The sequence below is a fragment of the Odocoileus virginianus genome, chromosome 1, assembly GCF_023699985.2.
Source record: "Odocoileus virginianus isolate 20LAN1187 ecotype Illinois chromosome 1, Ovbor_1.2, whole genome shotgun sequence".
NCBI classification, from domain to species: Eukaryota; Metazoa; Chordata; class Mammalia; order Artiodactyla; family Cervidae; genus Odocoileus; species Odocoileus virginianus.
In genome coordinates, this window is record NC_069674.1 from 88,800,659 (window position 1) to 88,825,134 (window position 24,476).

The following is a 24,476-nucleotide window of genomic DNA, read 5'->3' on the forward strand; positions in this document are numbered from 1 at the left end:
AGGCTTCCCTGGTGGTTCAGCTGGAACAGAATCTGCCTTCAATGCAGGAGACCCATGTTCGATCCCTGGATGAGAAGATGCCCCGGAGAAGGGAATGGCTACTCACTCCAGTTTTATAGCTTGGAGGACTCCATTGATAGAGGAGCCTGGAGGGCTATGGGCCATAGGGGTTGCAAAGAGCTGGACATGATTGAGCAACTTTCATTTTCACTTTCAATAGTGTAATTTAAGGCTAAAGAGTCTTGGAGTCCAAATAACATGGGTTTGAATGCATGGCTGAAATGGATATATTTGGAAAACAGTATCATATCATCTGGCCTAGGTACTGAGAGTTTTAAGTTTGAGGAAGAATAAATTTCTTCTGACAAATTAGTACCATCGGAAGCTTTATGATGAAAGTGGCATTCAAACTGATTTTAAAAACTGTATAGAATTTGGAAATAGAATAGATAAGAAGCAGTCTCAGAACTGGATGTCATTACTAAGCTGTTTTCAGTTTTATAAATTGGAACTTAAATGTATCATTAGTCTCTTTTTACAGTATTATATTAATCACAAGAAATTAATTTTAATATGGTTCATGTGATTTATTCCCTGACATATATTTTTATTTCTTATTAGAAATTTCATTTTTTAGAATTCAGTCTGACTTCATTTCTCTAATTGTCAGTTCATCATTATATTTACTGATTTGTAGGATTTGAGGCATTGTTTCATCAGTTTTTTAATTGAAGTATAGTTGATTTATAATGTGTCTGGTATACAGCATAGTGATTCAGTTAAATATATGTTCAGTTAAATATATTGTTGTTGTTCAGTTGCTCAGTCATGTCTGACTCTTTGTGACCCAATAGACTGCAGCATGTCAGGCTTCCCTGTCCTTCACCATCTCCTGGAACTTGCTCAAACTCATGTCCATAGAGTCCAGCCATCCAACCATCTCGTCCCTTGTCATTGCCTTCTTCTCCTGCCTTCAGTTTTTTGCAGCATCAGGGTCTTTTCTAATGAGTCAGCTGTTTGCATCTGGTGACCTAAGTATTGGTACTTCTAGTTCAACATCAGTCCTTCCGGTGAATATTCAGGATTGGTTTCCTTTAGGATGGACTGATTTGATCTCCATGCAGTCCACAGGACTCTGAATAGTCTTCTCCAACACCACAGTTCAAAAGCATCAGTTCTTCAGCACTCAGCCTTCTTTATGGTCCAACTCTCACATCCATACATGACTGCTTGAAAAACCATAGCTTTGACTATACGGACTTTTGTTGGCAAAGTAATGTCACTGCTTTTTAATATGCTGTTTAGGTTTGTCATAGCTTTTCTTCCAAGGAGCAAGCACCTTTTAATTTGGATAAAATGATTCAGTTACATATATATATGTATAAATATATGAATGCATTTATAAAATATATTAATGTTTATAAAATACATTTATAAATATGTGAAAAATTTATTCATGTTCTTCCCCATTATAGGTTATTGTAAGGTATAACCTATCTTATAGGGAATTGAACTATAAGTTCCTGTGCTAATAGTAGATCATTGTTGTTTATCTAGTTTTTACTTCCCTGTGCTTCAGTAGATCCTTGTTGTTTGTTTAGTTTATGCATAGTAATATGTATCTGTTAATCCCAAATTTCTAATTTATCCCAACCCCCTCCTTTCTTTCCCCTTGGGTGCTTGTGCCAAGTCCTTTCAGTCGTGTCTGACTCTATGCAACCCTATGGGCCATCGCCTACCAGACTCCTCTGTCCATGTGATTCTCTAGGCGAGAGTACTGGAGTGGGTTGCCATGCCCTCCTCCAGGATCTTCCTGACCCAGGGATCAAAACCGCCTCTCATATTTCCTTCATTGACAGGCAGATTCTTGCCCTCTAGCACCACCTGGGAAAACCTCTTTCCCCTTGGATATCCATAAATTTGCTTTCTATGCCTCGGGGTCTATTTCTGTTTTATAAATATATTTATTTTTATCATAGTTTAATTTCACATATAAGTAATATCATATGATATTTGTCTTTCTCTGACTTACTTCCCTTAGCATTATACTGTCTAGATCCATGCATGTTGAAGCCACTGGCATTATTTCCTTATTTTTGAGTGGCTGAGTAATATTCCATTGTATGTATGTACTACATCTTCTTTATCCATTCATCTGTCACTGGACATTTAGGTTGCTTCTGTATCCTTACTATTGAAAAGAGTGCTGCTATGAACATTGAGGTGCATGTATTTTTTCAAATTAGAGTTTTCCTCATATATATTGCCAGGAGTGGGATTGCGGGATCGCATGGTAACTCTATTTGTAGTTTTTTAAGGAACCTCCATACTGTTCTTCATAGTGACTGCACCAATTTAATACCCACCAAGAGTAATTCTCCACATCCTTTCCAGCATTTATTATTTTTACAGTTTTTTTTGTTGTTATGATGGCCGTTCTGACTGGTGTGAGGTAGTACCTCACTGTATTTTTCACTTGTGTTTCTGTAATAATTAGCAATGGTGAGCATCTTTTCATGTGCGTATTTACCATCTGTGCATCTTCTTTGGAGAAAGCTCTGTTTATGCTTTTTTTTAAATTGGATTGTTTGCTTTTTGATATTAGGATGTATTAGCTGTTTGTATATTTTTGAAATTAAGTCCTTGTCAGTTGCATTCTTTGCAAATATTTTCTCCCATTCCATATGCTGTGTTTTTGTTTATGGTTTCCTTTGTTCTGTGAAAGCTTTTTATATTTAATTAGGTCCCATTTGTTTATTTTTACTTTTGTTTCCATTGCTTTAGGAGATGGATCCAAAAAGAAAAGATTGCTACAATTTATGTCAAAGAGTGTTCTGTGTTTTACTCTAGGTATTTTATCATATCCCATCCTACATTTAGGTTCTTAATCCATTTTGAGATTATTTTTGTATATCGTATTGGAAAATGTTCTGATTTTATTCCTTTACATATAGCTGTCCAATTTTCCCAGAACCGCTTATTGAAGAGACAGTGTTTTCTCCATTATATATTCTGTCTTCCTTTGTCATAGATTGATTGACCATGAATGCATGGGTTTATTTCTGGACTTTCTATCCTTTTCCATTGATGTATGTGTCTGGCTTTGTGTCAGTACCATACTGTTTTGAGTATTGTAGTTTTGTAGTATTGTCTGAAGTCAAGGAACATTATTCTTCCAGTTTCATTCTTCTTTCTCAAGCTTGTTTTGGCTATTTTGGGTCTTTTGTGTTTCCATGCAAATTTAATTTTTTTTTTCTCTTGGTTCCAGTTCTGAGAAAAATACCATTGGTAATTTGATAGAGATTGCAATGAATCTGCATATTGTCTTGAATAATATGTTCACTTTAGAATATTGATTCTTCCAATTCAAGAGCCTAGTTCAACAAATATGTGCTTAGGAAATCTAATCTTATGGAAAATTCCTTAAGGAAGTGTTCTCTGGATTCACAGAGTTGTAGTTTGTACTAGCACAATAAAGACACTGAGAAGTCCTATGACAAAGAAACTTCACTTGCCTAACTCATCCCTTCACAATTTTTCTGGTTACAGAACACCCTTTCCCATAATAACTATTTTTATCTCAAAGGACTATTTTTTCACACTTTAAGGAATCATAATGAACTTTAAATGTACATCTTGAATGCACTGTTTTTCCAAATAGAACTATTTAGTAAGCATCCAAGATAAGCTTGTTCTACATTTTTATTTACATCTCAGACTTTCTAAAATATTCCTTATTAAACAAAATAGTTAAATTATAGATCATGCATATTTTTCAAATACTTTTATTAACCTATTGTAAGAGAATTATTTTAATGTATTACTATAATCAAATAAAAATAATAGAGATCTTTTGGAACTAAAAAGATGGCTAGATTTCAAATGGTCTTCTCCTTCACCATTCATTTGAACTGGAAACTGGAGCCTAGAGAAGTTTAAGAAATTTTTAAATACTGCAGAGTGATTCTGTAGTGGAATGAAGGCTTAAAAGGGAATGTCTTGAATAAGAGCCCAGTGTTCTTTTGTTGCTCACTAATCTAATCCAATGCTTACTAATAAATTTATAAATAATGAAACTGATCCTGTTGTGATGACAGTTAAGATTTTTCATGACTTAAAGTTTGAAACAAAAACTAGAAGAGTTTACATAAATGTCTGATTTCAAATATATCATCATTACTAAACTTGTTGAAATAATATTTGGTATAATTGAGAACAAAAGCTTTAAAATGATTCAGAAATAAAATTGTAATATTCTGAAAACATATCTTTTAAAAATATCTCATCTTTTAGAAATATTAAGTTTATGAATCCTAAAATGTAAGTGGAAGTCAGCTTCTTTTTCTTCCTATTTGGTTGTTTAGTTTTTCATTTAACAAAATGTTTTCTCACAACATGAATCCACTCTTGGGGATCAAAGTCATTGGGAGAACACAGCAGATTGTGCTTGTTAGTTGATTCTAACCAGTTCTGTGGTTTAAGCACAAGTTGTTTTTCCAAGGCGGAGGCATTTCCGTCTGTTAGGAAATAGGGACCTTCAAAACTTTTTCCACGATGGCACAATATCATAGCTCTTTCCTTAATAACTTTGAAAACATCAAGAGATATTGTAAACCACAAAACAAGAAAAAAAATAATTAAAGGGAAAACATATTCTATCCTCTTCTCATATGAAGTTACTTTCTTTTATTATAATTCCATTTTATTACTCAGAATGTCATAATGATACAGTGTTTAGGAGCTGTCAAGATATAAGGGAACATGCTCCTACATTTCCTTTACTTAAAGAAAGTCTTTTTGTATATATTAAAAAACCTCTTTACTTCTAGGAAATACACCCAACCTTTTCAAAATTAAGGAAATAATCTACTGTGTATGCTATTTTAGCCAGACAATATTAAATGTGAAGCAGAAGTCCAGTGGAATTAGCTCCAGCATGCCTATAACTTTATCATTATGTGGAAAATTAATGTTGCAAAGTCAAACATGACAATAAAATATACAGAATAAGATGTATTTGCTAAAGAATAAGGCATATTCACTGAAGTATAGACTCAGAATATTGAACCATTAGTAATAGTATATGTTATGTTGACAAATCCTATGTACAAATGTACAGTGTTTTAATCTTTCAGATATTCTACTCTCCCCTGGCCCTCTTCATACCACCTTCAGTATATGCTGTTCATCTTCAGTTCAATCTCCTCTACCAGTTTTGGATCCATACAGAGGTAATTTTTTTTTTTTTTTAAGTTTTCTACCTAAATAGCCTAAAGCAATGTCCTGGAAATCCACTAGCAACTGATTTATTGTGTAAGAAAAATCTTTGTCTGCCTTCTTTAAGGAGAAACATCTGTTCATTTTTATTCCTTTTTACTGAATATATATTGCAAAGTTTATAAGAACCAATGAGGCCAGTTGGTCTCAATTAAATAAAACAATTTTTTGAACTATTAAGTACCAAAAGATTTTAATACTGTATTTAATACAATATCTTCCTGTATTACACTTTATTAAACATTGTTCACCAAAGATGTTGAAATTCATTTCAATTTAGAGATATAAATTTATCTCTCTCTCTCTATATATATATATAGTATATATTTGTGAATACTTTGCTTATATATTTAATATATTAGTATAATAATTTATATTTGTATTATAACTTATTTTTATATAATAAGCAATGTTTAATTATATAAGATATATAATAGCTATACATTTTTATATATATGTATTTATCAGTTGGTAGACACTGCTTGAAAACTCTTTCTGAAGCTTAATGTTAAAGAAGTTATCAAAATATGTTTTGATTGGAAATCTTGCTCTAATTTTAGAGTTTAGGTTTTACTTAAAGAGTATTCAGTATATTAAGTTTTTTTTCCTGCATAAAAAGTGGACAAGTATAATTTCTTGGGTCCTCTGTGGTATTTCAAATTGTCAGACTTGAATGTTTGCAGATAGATCATTAAATAGCTGATTGTTTTATGAACTATCGTACTGATCTGGTTGTTAAATACCTAAAATCACAGACCCAGAAAAATTCTTACTTATACACATGAGAACCCTTTCAAGCATTTGGTATTTATCGGAAGCCTTTTGAAGTCCTAGAGGAAGCATGTTGACAGGTGTTGCAACTGGTTGAACAATACCACAAATCACAGCTGCAGTAGATGCCAAAACTTGATACAACAAAGTGCATTATTTCATTAATCTGCAGTATTTCATGCTACTGATTTACTTGGAATAAAGAGACTGTTACCATAACTTTGGACATATGTGGCATTATTTGAAGATCTGTCATGAAATAGTATTGCATTTTATGGTAGTTGACATACATCAAACAGTCAATACAACAACCATCTGAAAGAGTGGTTGAGGCCAATTCTGACTCCAGAGGTCAAAGACCAAATTTGTTTAAATCAGTGGAGGGAAACTTTCCGATGATTTACATAGAAGGGTTAAAGGAGAATTACATTTTTATAGCAGCTCTGCTCCAGGTCATGCCATCTGTTGGGTGTAGTGTTAGTCTGGATACAGAACAATGGTGCCTAAGCAACTTCCGCCTTTTCCCATAGCCATCCCAAAAGTCCATGAGCCTTGAGTTCCATCCTGGGAAGAAAGTGGAGAGTGGAGGAAAGTCAGCAGTCAGACATTTAGGCTCAGAAGTTCCATGTGGCTTCCTTTCTAACTTGAAAGCAGTGCATTAGAGCCTCTCTCTTGGGTTGTACTTTGTCCTTTCCCAAGTACTGTATCATGTACAGTCACTACAGTTAAGCCGCACAGAAGTGAGAACCTACCTTCTGAAATTAAAGTTCCTGGAATTTTAAATTATACATTAGCTGTGAGTACATTTCTAAGATTTTTTGCATTGTGTACTTAAGTACATTGATTATTATAGACCTCATACTATAGTTTTTACTAATAACAAGACCACTCAGGAAGTAGAGCCAAGAGATTCATAGCAGTGGCTGGTTCTAGAGAGTGATATAGAGAATTGATGCAGAGAACTGTATCAAGTGATACAGAAAAGTGGAGGGGGAAGACAACCTTTTTAAAAGAAAAAAAATTATCATGCTTTTGCCCTACTTTTTAAAGATGAATACATATTAGATTAAGAAACAAAAGCTGAAAACAATGGGCTTTAGCCTAGATAAATACCCACTTCATGAATTTAAAGTATGTTAGGTCCTTTAGGCCACTTTGGCACTGTTTAACTTCAGACATAATCCTTGGGGCTCCATTCACAGAAGCAGTATATGAGCTATAGATAGGGCCATGTTGACCAAAGAACTCTGTCCTTACCTGATGGAGGGTTGATTTCTTACAGTTATTTTACTTCTGCTGACAACCATAAAATCACTTCTTAAACAGAGGGGAATCTGGCCTTAAGGAAGGACTGATTTTCTAGAAGTGAAGTTTATTCCTTTTAATCAGATAGGATAAGAGGAAGGAAAAAAACAAACTAACATGTTTTTGAAAAAGTGTAAATGAGAGATAAAGTAGGTCATATAGAGTTTATAATGAGTTTAAAGAGTTTATAATGAAATTTTTTGCTTAGTTTAGAGTTATTTCAGTGAAAACAATAGCGTCTATCTCCTTCCTTTTTTTGGTGAAAAGTTACAAAACATTTTGTTTCAAACTATACACTGCTGCTTAATTTTTATGACCACATTTTTGTTTATTGTTCATTCATCTAGTGTCTGCAATATATAGTTTTACACTTTTTCTTGTGAGTTTTCTACATGTAATTAGAAAAAACAATATTTAATACATGTTTTAAGCTTAGTAACTGTAGAATATTGGAATTATTTTTTAAGATATTAGACTCTCTGTTGGCTCAAACAGTAAAAAATCTGCTTGTAATATGCGAGATCCGGGTTTGATCCCTAGGTTGGAAATATCCCCTGGAGAAGGAAATGGCAACCCACTCCGGTATTCTTGCTTGGAGAATCCCATGGACAGAGGAGCCTGGCGAGCTACGGTCCGTGGAGTCACAAAAAGTCAGATCCTTAGCGACTAACTCTCAGATGATAAGTATTAACTGATTTAGACAATACAGTAATAGTAGTAACTTTATTGTGCATTTGATTTCACTTAAATATAGGTTAGCATATTATTCATATATATACCAGGTGAGGTTGAGCAAAGAAATAGAAAAAATAATTATTTGATATTGAAGATTTGAACCATTTGATTTGATGATTTTAATAGTGCTGAACTGAAGATTCTATATGGAACATTATTTTCAGTTATAAATATGAGTGATCTCTTTATGTACTAATATGGATGGATCTCCAAATACACCAAGTTGCACAACAGAGTCTAGTATATACTATTATTTATATGCTAAAAAACAACTCTTTTTGTATGCTAAAAAACAACTCTGTCTTACATGTTTGCATGTATCTAAAATGCCTCTAGGAATATACTTGTGTACTGACTGTTTCCCAGGAGAGGGATATTTGGGATGGCTGGGAGATAGGATAAAAATGAAATGTTAACCTTAGTTCTTCCCATTCTAATGTGGATAAAGAATTTTTTGTGATAATACTTCCCTAGTAATTAATGATCTTTAGCAGTATTATATGTATTTATTGGACACTGATACATTAAAGCAATGTCCACTAAATACATGTATGACTGTTCAGACTCTTTTTGTTTGCCTAATTGATTTGCTGAAATTTGTTGTAGATTCTAGATATAAATCATTGTTAAGTATATGTATTTTAAATATATTCCTTTTTATTCCCTCAGCATGCCTTTTTATTTTCTTCTTGATGACTCTTCATTAAAAGAAATGTTAAAATTTGAAGATTATCATTAAAACTTTAGTTATTTAGTCATATTTTCTCTAAGAAATATTTGCTTTCATAAACTCTGAGAGAAATTATACTAGGATTACTTTCAGAAATTTTTGAGTTTGAATTTTATGTAACACTGGAATAAATTTTTGTGAATAGTATTTGATAAGGGTCAAAATTATTATTTCTATGCACACATCCACTTACTCCAGCATTATTTATTGTGGAAACTTTCTTTTATCCATTGGATTATCTGAGTCCTATGTTGATAAGAAATTGACCATATATGTGGTTAGATCCAATTTTAAACTTCTTTTTCATTGATTTATTTGTCTCCTTTTATACGAATCCTTTACTTTATTGATTACTATATCTTCATAGGAAGAATTGTTTATATGAGTTTAAACTAATTTGTTTTAAGATTCTCTGGGATGTTTTGGGGGCTTCCCAGGTGGCCCAGTGGTAAAGAATCTGCCTGCCAATGCAGGAGACATGGTTTAATCCCTGGGTTGAGAAGACCCCCTGGAACAGGAAATGGCAACCCACTCCAGTATTCTTGCCTGGGAAATCTCATGGACAATGGATCCTGGCAGGCTACAGTCCGTGGGGCTGCCAGAGTTAGACATGGCTTAGCAAATAAACGACAACAACAACAAGGAACGTTTTCTATGTATGACTTATGGTCTTTTATTTCTTTCTTTCCTGTGTTTATGTTATTTATTTTTCTTGCCTTATTGGTTAGAATTTATAGACAGTATATTTTAAATCAAAGTTTTGGGGAAAAAAATCTGTATGTTATTTCCTTAAATATTATATCTATATCAAGTCTTACTGTCCTCTCTTGGGACTCCAAATACATGTTTATTAGACTATTCGATATTGACTCATAAATTAGTAGTACTCCATAATTTTTAACATTTCACTTTACAAAATCTATATTGTATCATTTTGATTAATTTGTCTTCAAGTTCATTTACTGTTTTATTTGCTCTCACCAGTCCACTTCTTTCTAAGCCCACTCAGTGGATTTCTCACATCAGACATTATGCTTTAAACTTTAGAATTTTTATTTCTCTGCCGAAATTGTCACCTATTACGACTATCTCTTCCTCTAATTCTTAATTGTACTAATTGCATTTAAATTCAGTTTCTTCAAATGAAATAATTTTATTCTTTTTAATGGGTGGGTAGCATTCCACTGTGTACATGTACCACGTCTTTATCCATTCACGTGTCCATGGACGTTTGCCTTGTTTCCATGTTTTGTTTGTTGTGACTCATCACTGCAACTTTGAACTACTCACCTTTCTCTGCTTCAGTATCTTCATATGTAAAGTAAAAATAATAAAAATACATAGCATTGTTGTGAGGATTATGGAATCTAGTTTATGTTATAATCTGTTTATTAGAACAGGTGGCATAAAAAGTACTAAAATTTTTTTCAGTGAGTTTATTATTTTTATTTCTATTTTTACACTCTAGATAGCTGTTTTATTATGAGTCACTTACTATTTATTCCTAGCCATCATTATTGTCATTTGTCTATACTTTAGGACATAATTTTGATATATACTTCATTTAATATGAATTACTAATAAGAATAAATGCAGTTGGATTTTAGACTTGAATAATTCATTAATGTACAAATTTACTTTAGGAAAAAAATTCATTCTTAACTATAAGAGTGTGAGATCATTATTATGAGTGCATTGTTCAGGTTTACTAAATAAACTTTTTTGTGTGATTTAGAAACTAATCAATATACAAAATTATTAAATTTGCCCGTTTATTGTATCTTTTTAAATATCTTAATTTTTATATACCACAGACATTCACTGAGTGCCTGCTACATTCCTAGCCTTGCATATGATAACAAAACACCAAAATAGGGTTAAAGACTGGAATAATGAAGTGCAATATTCTGGAAGAAGGAAAATTATCTGAGCTTGAAAGTTCTGAAAGAAAAAAATGTAAGACAAGTTTAGGAGGATAAACAGTTACAGTCATCCCAGACCAATAATTTTCCATTACTGATGGCTGTTATTGCTGAGATACCACAAGGAAAATATGATGAGATGATGTTTCTGTTTGTTTACTTACTTCATTTTGTGTATCATATACATATATAGCACTCCCTTTTCTTTAGCATTTTATTAAATTATTGTATAATTCAATTTATTATTCATTTTAAAATTAAATTTATTTTGTTTTATTAAATTATAAAAATATATAAAATATTAAATTTTAAGCATCTTAACAAATACTATCTCATTAAATCTTCATAACAACTCTATGAATTAGGTAATACTATTTTCTCCAATTAAATATACTAAGTAACTTACTCTGGGTCACATAATTAGTAAATGTCAAAGTTCAGCTTTTTACCAGGTAGTCAGGATGCAGATTCCTTGTTCTCATTTAACACACTATACAGCTTCTCTATAGATGGTTCATTTCTCATCTTAATGTAATAAAATAGCCACCATGTATTAAGCATCCAGTATGTGCCAAACAAAAATTTTTCATTTAATTCCCATAAAATAATTTGAGTCACTGAAGACATATTAAACTTTTACAGCTTGTAAAGAATGGATATTTGTTCAGTTAGGGGGCTTTATTTTAAGGGGACATGGAGAAGTACATGCAGCAGGAAACCATACCAGAAATTTAACAGATAATTTTAGAAAACTGGAATTTTTATATTCACCAACTCTGAGCAAACAGCATCACTTTAATATTGAGATTCCATGGTTTATATAAGGTTATGTAGCTGGCTCATTGGAAAAGACCCTGATGCTGGGAGGGATTGGGGGCAGGAGGAGAAGGGGACGACAGAGGATGAGATGGCTGGATGGCATCACTGACTTGATGGACATGTGTTTGAGTAAACTCTGGGATTTGGTGATGGACAGGGAGGCCTGGTGTGCTGCGATTCATGGGGTCGCAAAGAGTCGGACACGACTGAGCGACTGAACTGAACTGAACTGAACTGAGCTGGCTCAGAACTAATGTTCTGCCAGTACTCACATATCACACTTCTTCTTCAAACAAAATTTGCATTCGATTATGTCTCAGCCTACCATGGCTGATAACAACAGAGTTCATAAAGAACCAGTATGGTACAGTGACAAGATCAAGGCTATTGATTACTTAGGGGCTTCCCTGGTGCTTCAGTGGTAAAGAATCTGCCTGCAATGCAGGAGACACAGGTTCAATCCTTGGGTTAGGAAGATCCCCTAGAGTAGGGAATAGCAACCCTCTGCAGTATTGCCTGGAGAATCCCCTTGGACAGGGAAGCTTGGTGGGCTATAGTGTATGGAGTTAGAGTCAGACATAACTAAGCAACTGAACAACAGCAGCAATTGGTTAAGACAGAACTCAGTTGTAATCTTGCCTGTAACAAACTGCAGTGTCACCTTTATACATATCTACTTGTCCCTCCTGAAATTTAATCTATTCTCAGAGGCTACATCTGCTGGAAGTTTTCTGGTGATGTTCTGTTGCTTGCTGTACCTGCATGCCAAGTCGCTTCAGTTGTGTCTGACTCTTTGCAAACCCATGGACTGTAGCCCTCCAGGCTTCTCTGTCCATGGGCTTCTCCAGGCAAGAGTACTGGAGTGGGTTGCCATGCCCTCCTCCAAGGAATCTTCCTGACCCAGGGATCGAACCATGTCTCCTGCATTCACCAGCAGGTTCTTGATCAGTAGTGCTGCCTGGGAAGCCCCACTGCTTGCTGAGGAAAGCCTAAATTTCTTGCATTTCTTGTTTCTCATGCACTGCTACACCTATGTAGCTCACACCGTGTGTCAGTCCCTATGCTAAGTATTTCACAAGATGTATTTATTTGATTATACAATGTATTTATTAATGCAACCCTACTGTCTCTATTCAGAATGAGGAAATTGAGCTATATCCAGATGAAGAAGCTAGTGTTGTTGCAGCTGTTAGTAGCTGATGTGTGATTCAAATCCTGGTAAACAATTATCTGTTTTTTCCTCCTTTGAAATCTTGTATCATTGAGTTCACATCTCTCAGTGATGTCCCAGTTTGTCTGGTGTATCTCCAATATATATCTTTGTTTCTGACATAGTTGTCACTAGCACACCGTTTCACTCTCTCGAAGTGTTCATGGTGTACTTGCTGAGTTTTTCTCCTAAACAGCTCCTTCATCTCTCTTTTCCTTTTCGTTTTTATCTGCCTCACCTTAGTTTATACCCTTATCATCTGTTACATAGATGGTTACAACAAAATTGATTTTTTTTTTCCTTTATTCATACAGATTCCTTTCTCTCCTATATACTTGCATATTTAGAACCCAAATAATATCAGGACACAGGCAACATTAACAACAGACATTTTCATGATAAATGGCTCTCGACTGCCTCCAAGATAGAATCAAACACCTTAAATACATCTACAGGTTTCAGCGACCATGGAATATGACCCTACTTACCTCTCCAATCCCATCCCATTAGTCAGCCGGATCAGCTGAATACACGGCTTTGTGCTCCCTAACCACATCGAACACATTTTTTTCCTCTGTACTTGCATAGGCTCTCTCTTTGCCTTTTTCCAATGATGTAGCTCAATTACCAGTTATTCTGAAATGTTTCTTTTTCACCCCTTAATGTTAAGTGCACTTTTCTTGACAGTACCCCTGTGTTGTCGTTTATTTTTAAATCCATTTCCATATTGACAGTTAATGATTAAGAGCATGGGCTTTGTTGGGTGGCATAAATGAAATGACTTATCAGTTCCTGCACATAAGAAGCATTCAATTAATAATGGTGGTTTAATTCTTATACCACTGTATTGTATTTATTGCTTAGTTCTGTTTCTCCAATTATTGTCTGAGTTCTTTGATGGCAGCAAATGTCCCTAATCTCTTGTGTGAACATCTGTTTACATGTATATGTTCATATATTATATAAAAATATACATATAAAACTGAATAAAAATAAGTAACAGTACTTAAATAAACAGCTAGTTGTAACACTGATAATAATTATTAGTGTTATATATTAGTAAATATATGGTGTGTACATATTTGTATTTATAGGTGTAATATACTCATTCCATATCTCTCCTAATAGAATGTGAATTTTTGAGGGTAGTGATTCCTTGTCTTTTGGAATTTTAAGGAGTTTGGGAGAAGAAGTAAGTTATATTTCAAAATATATGCTTTTGAAAAATGTTTACTTTAACAAAAATCATGCTGTTTTTCTATCTAATGCTTATTCTAATAGTACCTTATATAATAAACCTTTTGTTCTTGAAATAAGTTGAGACATTTCTCAGCACTTGTGTTCTCCTTACTCCCTTACTCTGTTTAACTTCTTGCTGAACTTCTGGTTCCAAATATATTTTCTTCTCTCAGTATTCTTTCTTCTCAGAATTTAATTTACTTCACCATTTTTAGGTTCTTGTAAGTAATTGCATACTTAGTCTAGAGCTCTAGTACAAACTTCCTATGGGTTTCAGATCAATGTTTCTAATGTTTGCTATAACTTATTGATAGGAATATTTAACACCACTCTGAGTCAACAGGTCTAAAGCACGTTTCATTGCAGCTCCTCCCACCTCGGATCATCTGTGCTTCTTTGCTTCCGTTGCTCCTTGAAGACATGTCAAGATGAAATCTTGGTGTCACCTGGACTCCTTGATCTCTCTTGTAGCCAATCTTTAAGTTCTATGCATGTCCTCTTTAGAAAGAATCTTTTGTTCTGTTCTAGTTACCTTTTAAGATAACTCACCCCCATCCTGCTTATTCATGTATGTATTAATAGTGTTTTTCCACATGTACTGAATATATAAATCTCTTTGAAGTTCAGATATTTAAAAACATTTCTTAATTACCTATTCTAGGGCCAAAGAGTGATTCCAATTTTCTGACCTGATTTGGTACCCCTTATTATTAACATTTTGAGGATCACAGCCTCCTTCCAGAAACTTTTGGATTCTGGTGAATCTTTCCCAAAGGAAAAACTTGGTGAAATTTTAATTTTATTGAATTTCCTGAAGATTGTCATTAGACTATTTAAAAATTCATAGATCATCATTTTAAAAATGTCTGTTTAGGGCTGGAATTGGAGGCCTTCAGACACAAGAAATGAGATAGGACTCTATAACCAGAATTGAAGAGGAAGACATTTCAGGTGAAAGGAAGTAATAAAACTTAATGGCTAAGAATATAGGTTTTATTGTCAAAGAGAAGTCTATCCTCTGTTAGAGGTTTAAACAACTTCTTCACTAATATGTTCCCAGAATCTAAAAGTACCTACTTAATAGTAGTTCTATATCCTTTGTTGAAGGGATGGGTATAGATATTTAGTAGTTATTTAAAATCTTTGACCTTGTTTCCAAATCTGTTAAGTGAAAGTAGACTTATCTATTCTATAGGAATGTTATTAGGATTAATGAAATAGCATGTGTTAAGTACATAGTCTGGAAAATAGTATGTTTTCAATGAACGGCAATCATGAAAGAGTGAAAAAATACTAAACTATTGGAATTGGTGAGACAGAGACAGAGCTAATAGAAGCTAGTATAACTGTTGTGCATCACCCACATGCATCAGAATTATTTGTGCTTATTTAAGATCTGGAATCATGGTCCCCTTCTAAGAACTCCAGAGTCCAAATCTTTGGAGAGTCAGTGTAGGAAAACTTCATTTTGAATAAGACCTTTAGATATTAGATTGAACATTGATGTGATGAATTTGAGCATAAGGACTGTAGGAACTGACAGTAAACTTCTTGAAGACAAGGACAATATTTTATTCCTGTTTGTTTTCCCATTGTCTCATGAAGGTATGTAACACTTAGGGCCAGGTACAAGATTGGTAATCATTGATATTTGTCAATTAATGAATGTCAAAGTGACACTGAAATTGGGAATATGATCATGGCAGTCACAATGTACTGAGTCTTAGAATGAGTGAAACATTTACCTAAGCTCTCAGTTTATCAGTTATTTTCTTTTAACATAGGGTTACTACTACTACTAATAATAATTACATGGTTTCTTTTCTCACTGAGTGCCCAAATTGTAAGTATAAAATGATGTTACATGAGAATGAAGTTTTATATAGTTGTGCTTACGAATATTTTTCATTTTCCCCATGTAGTTTAATTGGAGTTGTTAAAAAAAATGGTCACTTGGAACCCACTTCCCTTTGAAGGAACACTTTCAGCAGCTCCTTACATTCATTTTTTTTTTTTACGGAAAAGTTAAAAGTCATAATCAAAATGTAAACTGAGATGAATTAAAATAGAATGCTAACTTGTCCATCTCTTGTCCTCTTGTTTGAGAAATAATACAATCATAAGCGATAAGAATCAGCCTTCAAGCTAATTTATTATAAATATGGTCCTTTAAAACCATTGTTTATTGTATAAACATAGCCTAGTCTCATTCTTCTTAAAACTAAGCTTTTAACTCTTTAACCCTACAGTATGGATTCATCAAAAAATGTACTCCCTATGAAGCTCTTTATGATCCCAACAGTCCTAATTCCTCCAGATTGTTTTATTTCCAAACTATAAATATTTTTTTTTTCACTCCTTAGTGTGGAAATTCAGCTACCTCCATATTACATGCTTACTGAAGTAGAAAACTGCCTAATCAGATAGGAAAACATTTGGCTGTGAATAAATCAGGATTTGTCGAGGATTTCAAAGTGTGAAGTTAGGCAGACAAGCACAGATCCTAAGAGCTCTACTTTCTCTTGCTTCCCTGTAGAGAAATCAGAGGCTAATATGACCTCCACTGCCATCTGTCTAAATACTTGAATGTGTTGTCTTGAATTAACACAACAGATCTACTGGAGGGTGTAATTAAGATTTTATTTTTACATTTCACCACCAGGTGCTCTACATAAATTTATCCATTAATATTCAGATTGATTAAGTTTTCCTAAGGAAAACAACGGGTGTTTAAAGATCAACTATTTCAGAACAAGAAGTAAAATTATTTTAATATGTTGACTTGTTGTGTTTATGTATTTTATCCTTTTTTTCTATGAGGAGTTGCTATAGATTTTCTTGAGAATGGATAACATATTACTATACATATATTTATGCAATAATAAAATCTAACATTGTCACTTATACTTCTCTAAATCAATAGTTAATTTACCTGCTACTAAATTTTATTAATTTCTATTTTTTTTTGGTGACGTTTTAAAAGATCTTAACATGGTACTTTCTATAAAGTACGCACTCAGTGAATGTCTATTGAATAAATGAAACCCACCTAGGTTATTTTAATTTCCAGATAATCAGATGAAGTTCATGAACAAGGGAGAATTCTCACTACAGTGTTTTCCAGCAACAAGCAATGGGACTATTTGCAAAGCTAAACTAAGGGAAACTAAAAAAAAGCATAAATCTTTACTAAAGGTGATTTTCAGCTTGAGACCTGGAAAAGGAACTCAATCTACTGCTTATTAAATAATATTTGTGCCAATTATTCATTCAAATTGATTATAAGCTCAAATGTAATACCTGTATTGGGCATTGCAATTGAAGACAAACAAAAAGACTGATTTTTTTTCTCATCCTTCCCCCCAAAACTCAAAATTTTATGAGAAAGATAGCTTTTTGGAAAAATTTTATTTCTGAAATAACTATACATTTCCATTGAAGAAATGGACTGTAAATAAGCTTCCTATGGGAGGTAATATGCTTCCTGTGGGAAGTACTTTGTTTCTTTTTGCTTCTAAAACCTAGCAAACTTCATAGAAATGCAGTAAAAGTTTACAGAATGAATGGAATTGCTGACAAGAGACTTCTTGCTCTGATTATTTGTAAGTAGCTTTTAATAATAGGCTTCAATAATAACCTATAAATGCAGGTTTTAATCTGCTGAACAGATTATTTCCAACACTAATACAAAACACTTATCAGTAGTTTGGTAACTAAAATTGTTGATTGACATGTGACTTTGGATTTAATGTTTAGTGCATATAATAAATATCCTTAATAGGAATAAATCTATGTATATGCATTAATAATTTTACCATTTGCATTTGTAAACTGTAAGTGGGACTAATATACTGGAATATATTATTGAAATGTCATAGAAATATTTATAACCAATTGCTTTTCAGAAAGATATGGGTAAGCCTATAGTTAATTGTAAAGATCTTTCCAAATAAGAGATTCACCACATTCTTTTATACATAAACACCCATGGATAGCTGAAAGAAGAAAGGATAAAGTGAAAAATAGAGAGGGGAAGAAAGGAAGAAAGAATGAAAGATAATTGGATAGAAAAAAGGCAAATAATCATACTATAACTATTAGTCTCCTTAATTTAATTTGGATTTGCACTGAATCTTGCCACTAATTAACCTGAAAAGTTTTGACATTTTTAGACTTCACTTCATATGTGTATTTCTCAGTTAAATAAATATAACATGACAATAATTTTTATATCAGATGATAAATGTATTAGAAGCTGGCTTAGTTTTTCCCTTAAATACTGATGCAGTAAAACCCAGAGGCCCACAGTGGTATGGGTCTCTCTGGAACATCAATCATGTATGATGCTGTAAGGAGAAGTCTTGACGAGTTAGACTCAATGTCGTCACTCTAACCTACGCTCATCTGAATGCAGGTATTTTTCTACTGTGGAGATTTTGTTTCACTTCACCCTCAACCCAGTTGCTCCTTAGCATTTATCATATTGTTAACACATTCATTTTTATAATGAGAATTCTGTAAAACACATGCTTTTTAGGACACATTTTCCCTATTATAATTTTTTCCTCTCAGGCAGGAAGCATGGATATTTGTAAGCATCTCTTATTTGGAAAGAACTTTACAAATAACTATAAACTCATGCCTTCTTCCTAAAAAGTAAGTTGTTAAAGCTATATCTATTACCTTTTAATAATATGTTTCAGCATTTTAGTGCCAGTTTGCAGATAGAAAAACTGCAGGGTAATTATGTAATATGATATTCTCATATTATAAAATTGGAAAAAAAAATAGAATTAAGAGTTTTAAAAATTAGATTTAGAAAGTTCTCTTCCCTAACCTCAAAAGTCAGAGTGAGCTGAGAGGAGGAAATTTTCTAAGCAATATGGACAAATGAAATACTTTTCTCTTGAATTAATTACTTTTGTTGAAAGGAAGTCTTGTCATCCAACTTGAGCAACCATTAATTATTTCTGTATGTTTAATTATAAAAATCTAACCAAGATTTCAGAATCAGAAGAATCAGTGAAATTAAGAAATGTATAAAATGGACTTATTTTTATAAGAAATAATTTCAGACAAGACACTAATTTCAAACATTTATTTTAATGCTTTTAGAGTTCAAGTCTAAGTGAGTTTTCTATTTCAACTGGAGATATGTTTTTCATGTAATGTACAGTAATGAGAGAGACTTCTGAGAAGTATATCATGGAAAGAATTAATTGCAAGCCAGTTCATAGTAGACAGTTAAATATTTAATTTACTGCACGTACTAGTTTGCTTAGCTTATCAATTTCCAAAGCAAAATTATTTCAGGTCGGTAACCCACATACTTTGGAAATTTCATCACTCTTTTAGGCCTCTAAGTTATTCAGCTTACTCAGAGTGCAACTGGAGGGTGGATGGGACAGTGTAGGAGGTATTATGAGAATTCTCAAAAAATTTCAAAGCACTTGATGACAAGGAAACTGTATTTTCTGTTTCCGATTCTTTTCATTAAAACTGAAGTCCAAACAAACCTGTTCTAAGAGAGTATAAAGATAATTCAAGAAAGTCACCTGCCAATGGTTACCATGATCCAACCATCTTATCATCTAGCCTCTGTGATTTTGTATTTCTTTTTGTTGTTGTTTTTAGCCCCTTTATTTTAGTTATTTGTCTTAATTTTTGACCTCACTAGGATGAACATTATGGTTGGACTCACTTCCCTGGCTTTAATCTCTGAGGACACTTTAGACTTATTTTTTGCCTCCACCCTTGGGAGTGATTACCAGGCTCATTCCTTAATGTACCTCTACCCCTCTGACCTCCCAATTAGAAGGCGGAAATTATATAGAGCTTCCATTCTGAACTACACAAGGCTGGAGCTCAGCAAGACACACCCGTAATTTAGAGGTTCTCAGCCTTAAACTATTGACATTTTGGACCAGATAACTTTTATTTTGGGGGACTGTGCCTTCTGGGATGTTTAGCAGCACTAAAACTCATTGCGCGTGCGCGTGCGTGTGTGTGTGTGTGTGTGTGTGTGTGTGTGTGTGTGCGCTCAGTCATATCCGACTCTTTGGGACCCCATGGACTGTAGCCCACCAGGCTCCTCTATCCATGGGATTCTCCAGGCAAGAATCCTGGAGTGTGTTTCCATTTCCTCCTCCAAGGGATCTTCCCAAACAAGGGATTGAACCTGAGTCTCTCGTGTCTCCTGCATTGGCAGATGGGTTCTTTACCTCTGCGCCACCTGCAAAGCCCATAATGTGCACTAATCATTAGATACTATACTACTTTCCCCAGTTGAGACAGCCAATAATCACCCCCTTTTAAGAAGAATCCCTACCTAAAAGAAGCAGTGCGGAGGCAGATTTATCTCCCCAGCACAATCCTACTGAGCAACCACAATGTGCAAGGCACTACTGTATGTACTGTGAAAAACTTTGAGAAGGGAGAGTTCCAGTTTCTGTCTCACGTGACTTCTGGAATATATAGGAAATGAATACAAATAACTAGAACATAGGACAACCTGACATAAAAAGTAATGATCTCTTGATGTGTATTCAGAAAGAGGAAAACGAAATTCCGTTTGTAAAAATCAAAAAGAATGCTTGGAAAATTTAGGTAGGTCTTGGAGGTAAAGATTTTCCTGCTGGCTCAGACAGTAAAGAATCTACCTGCAATGCAGGAGACCCGGATTCAGTCCTTGGGTCTACAGAGATCACTGGCTCCATGGGGTCTCACAGAGTCGGACATGACTGAGTGACTAACACATTGGAGGTAGAACAGGAATGCCGTGGATCAGAATGGAACATGAAGGTGTTGAGGAAGAATTGTGAACAGCTTTGAACTCCAGATGTTTGAACTTTAGTTCATTATGAACATACTTTCATTTGAGTTTGTTTTATTTTTGATGAAGGGAAATGACATGATGAAACTCATGGCTCCTGCTTCTCTTACATTTTGACTCTTCTTTTCTACATCCACCATAAATGGTGGGGAGAAAAATAAGGAGTTTGTGACCAGCTCAACAAATCGAGTCCAGAGTACTTCTGCTGGGTAAATGTTGATCAATAGAATGGATGGAGCTTATACTTACAAAATCGTTACTTTTATTATTTATTCATTTTTAATAGTTTATTATTAAATAAGTAAAACAGCTTAAGAAATAATCTTTTTGGAAAACAATGCTTTCAAGAAATAGGCAGAAAAATATTAAAGTTACTCTCTTTGAAGATTGGATGGGAAATTAGCACCCAAGTTTTAATAATATAGAAACTAAAAGCACAATATAAATAAGAAAGGCAAAGGATATAATCTAAAGCTGTCTGTTTATGACATTGATTCTTAACCTCTGGGGACTGAAGGATCCCTTTGAGTATCCTATGAAATTGATAGTTTCCCCAAGAAAAATAACCAATAGTCACATACTCATAAAATCTGCTAAGACACTTCAGGGTGTTCTTGGCCTTCTGAAGCCCATAAATGGCCTTTCTAGGCATCCATGGCCTTCAGGTTATAAAAAACCCTAACAGAAAACTACAGCTACAAAACACAGACCATTGTTTAAGAGATCTAAGAAACTCTAGAAGTGCCTAAAATAACCATAAGCACAGTTTAGAAGCTGAAATTCCTGGGGTCTTTATAAATACCTGGATTTCATTTTGAAATGTAGTCAGAAAGCATTTAGTTAGCATTTCCCATTAAAGTTCTAAAAATGTAGATTACTTTTATTTGATGGAAAAAGTGCTGTATCTTTTAAAAGCAACATGAAAGAGCAATAGAAGGATTAGAGTTGAAACTGAGAAGACTTTAGGGCTTCTTCCAAGATATTTAAACTTGGACTAGTAATTTAGCTTCCCTGAGCTTTAGTTTTATGCTTTATTATAGTACAGTCTTGTACTATCTTATTTTTAAGTCCTCTATATGTTCTAAAATTTCATAATTTAAATTAACTCATCTAAATCTAAAAAGACAAGATAAATAAATAACTTCTAAAAAAATGAGAATAGCTCCAGTTATTTTCACAGTAACATATTTTCAGGAAGTGATTCAAAGCTGGACATAGTTGAATTGCTAAACGACTGAATTTGCAAAAGTGGGAGATAATTAGGTTGTTACACTCAGTCCAAATTAATTATTAATGACTTCTCCATGACTTTGAATCAAAAGGGTTTTTTTTCAGGAGAGGTTCTGACTGGGCTGTCTGAATGATGAATCATCTCCCACACCGAGGTGGTCTTCCCCAGCTCCAAGGTACTCATAGGAACTACCAGGAAATTTGACTGTGGTTGCCTGTGTTGTACTTGGCATTTTACTTAAAAAAAAAAAAATCTCACTTTCAGTATTGATATCACCATGCGTTAGCCTGCAGAAGCAAAGGATTTTCTTTGAGGAAAAGTGCTTGACATTAAAAAAAAACAATGCCCTCAGCCAAGGCTCCCATCATCTGAATTCACTCACCATTTGTGTGGCTTTAAATGTGACTGCACACACACCAGGACCAGGGATCAGAAATGCATCTGGGTAGCAGAAGCCGGTTAGCGTGGCCTCCTCCACCCCCTTTTGCTGTCTGTTTTTGTAACATATGTTAGCCACCAAAGAGACAAACAAGGATAAATGCTTTTCTCCTTTCCCATCTGGTTCTCTGCCAGAGATACAGGGCCTGTGCAAAGTATCAGATTTCAATGTCCTGACTGCTGAGAAATCCCACTTTTTTGTTCTCTATACATCACCATTCTTCTTCTCAATAAATATTTTTCCATCAAGTACAAAGCAATGGAGTCCAATAAAATCCATGGTTGTTTCTACTAACTCCCCTCCCAATTCCTGGTGATTAATAATGCATTTGTAGGATAATATTTTTGCACCTTATTTCATAGAACTGTGGTCTGATATAAGGGCTGTATATCTACAATATTTTGAACTCCTGGAACGAAAAATTACAGAGTTTTTCATATATAAATGAGTTCTGGTCTATGAATCAACCAAAAAGTCTGTTGTTTGGACCTCATAATACATTTCTTATGGAAATAACTTTGAAAATGACACTAGAACTATAGATTAGAAAAGAGAGACAAGAAGAGAGAGAAGAGCCTAAATCAACACACACTACATAACATTACACATCTTTGCATTGCAAACGTTTGTATCCTTTGCATGTCTGTTCTGTAATGGAAACCAAGAAGCCCTTAGAAGCTGGCCAGCAGGGTACAGGGCAAGGACTGTCTCTTTCAGGTGTGTAAACAGTGGGTCTCATGAGATGCTGGTTGCACCTGCCGCGTGGAGAGTTGCAGCGTCCTCATGAGGCGGTGCTGCTGTTTCTTCTAGATTCGGAACCTTCAGAACCCCAGCAAGCTGAGGACTGCGTAGCTACTGCAGCTGTCCATGTTTGCAATTGTCAATTGGATGTTTCAATGGCAGAGGTTGCCAAAATGTGATTAAACTCTGCTGCATAAAGAGTTATAATCTAGATGTTTGTTTGGAACTGTGGGGATCTATTGATATTTTCAACTGGCTAAATGAGCATGACTGTATAATACCAGAGTAGTAATTTCTTTCATTAAAATTTTTCAAGCATTCAGAAAACTAGAGAGAATAATACAGTGAATGTTCATAGCTCTATCACTTCAATTTAAAAATCGTTATATCTTATAATAACCTGTAGTGGAAAAGAATCTGAAAAAGAATAGATATGTCTACCTGAATCACTTTGTTGTACATCTGAAACTAACACAACATTGTGAATCAACTATATTTCAATAAAAACATAATGATTTTGATTCATTTTCATTAGTTATTTTTTACTTTTAATTGCCAGATATAATGCAGCAAAACCTAGATTTCATGTCATGTGTACTTTAGTTATACAACTCAAAAAACAACCACCTTTTCTTATTCAATGGCAATGATATTATAACTCCTAATAAAAGTATTTTTATTATGTTATACCATGTTTATAATCAATTTTCTCTCATTGCCTATAAAATATCTTTTATATTCGGTTTGTTATCTAAACAGGATCCCCCACGATACATTTGGGTGTTATGTATCTTAAATATCTTTGTGTTTGGAGTAGTCCCATTCTCTATTTTTTTCATGTACCATTGACTTGTTGCCAAATTTATGCCAGTGTCATGATTGTCAGTGATGTTTTTCCCCCTTAGGCAGTATTTAACAGGTTGCTTTATTCGTTATATTAACATATCCTTTAAATGGGTATTAACTTTGGAGGTGAGCGACCTCTTAAAATATCATTAAAATGTACTGATTTTGTAATATGTAGATTCTAACAGGTCATTTAGATTATGATTAAAGAAAAATAAAAGATTGTTATCTCCCATCACTGATGGAAGAAAGAATAATATGATCAAGATTAAAAGAGTTCCCACATTGTTTAATGTTAATCATATACTATAACAAATGTCTTATATATGGCCTGCTCTTTTTAATGCTACTTGTCTGGTTTCTACATTTCTTGAAGATT

General features: G+C 33.8%; 1 protein-coding gene across 14 annotated transcripts in view; it reads left to right on the top strand.

Moving 5' to 3' along the window:
- The window catches only part of AGMO (alkylglycerol monooxygenase), a 365,218-nt gene that overhangs the window by 153,994 nt on the left and 186,748 nt on the right, over window positions 1–24,476 (top strand). For all 14 annotated transcript variants that reach the window (XR_011488770.1, XM_070470728.1, XM_070470683.1 and 11 more), the window contains exon 5: window positions 5,136–5,231. Coding sequence is in view for 13 of the 14 variants with exons in the window: in XM_070470728.1 (XP_070326829.1) it covers window positions 5,136–5,231 (96 nt within the window). In the remaining variant the exon portion in view is untranslated. The remainder of the gene's footprint in view (window positions 1–5,135; window positions 5,232–24,476) is intronic.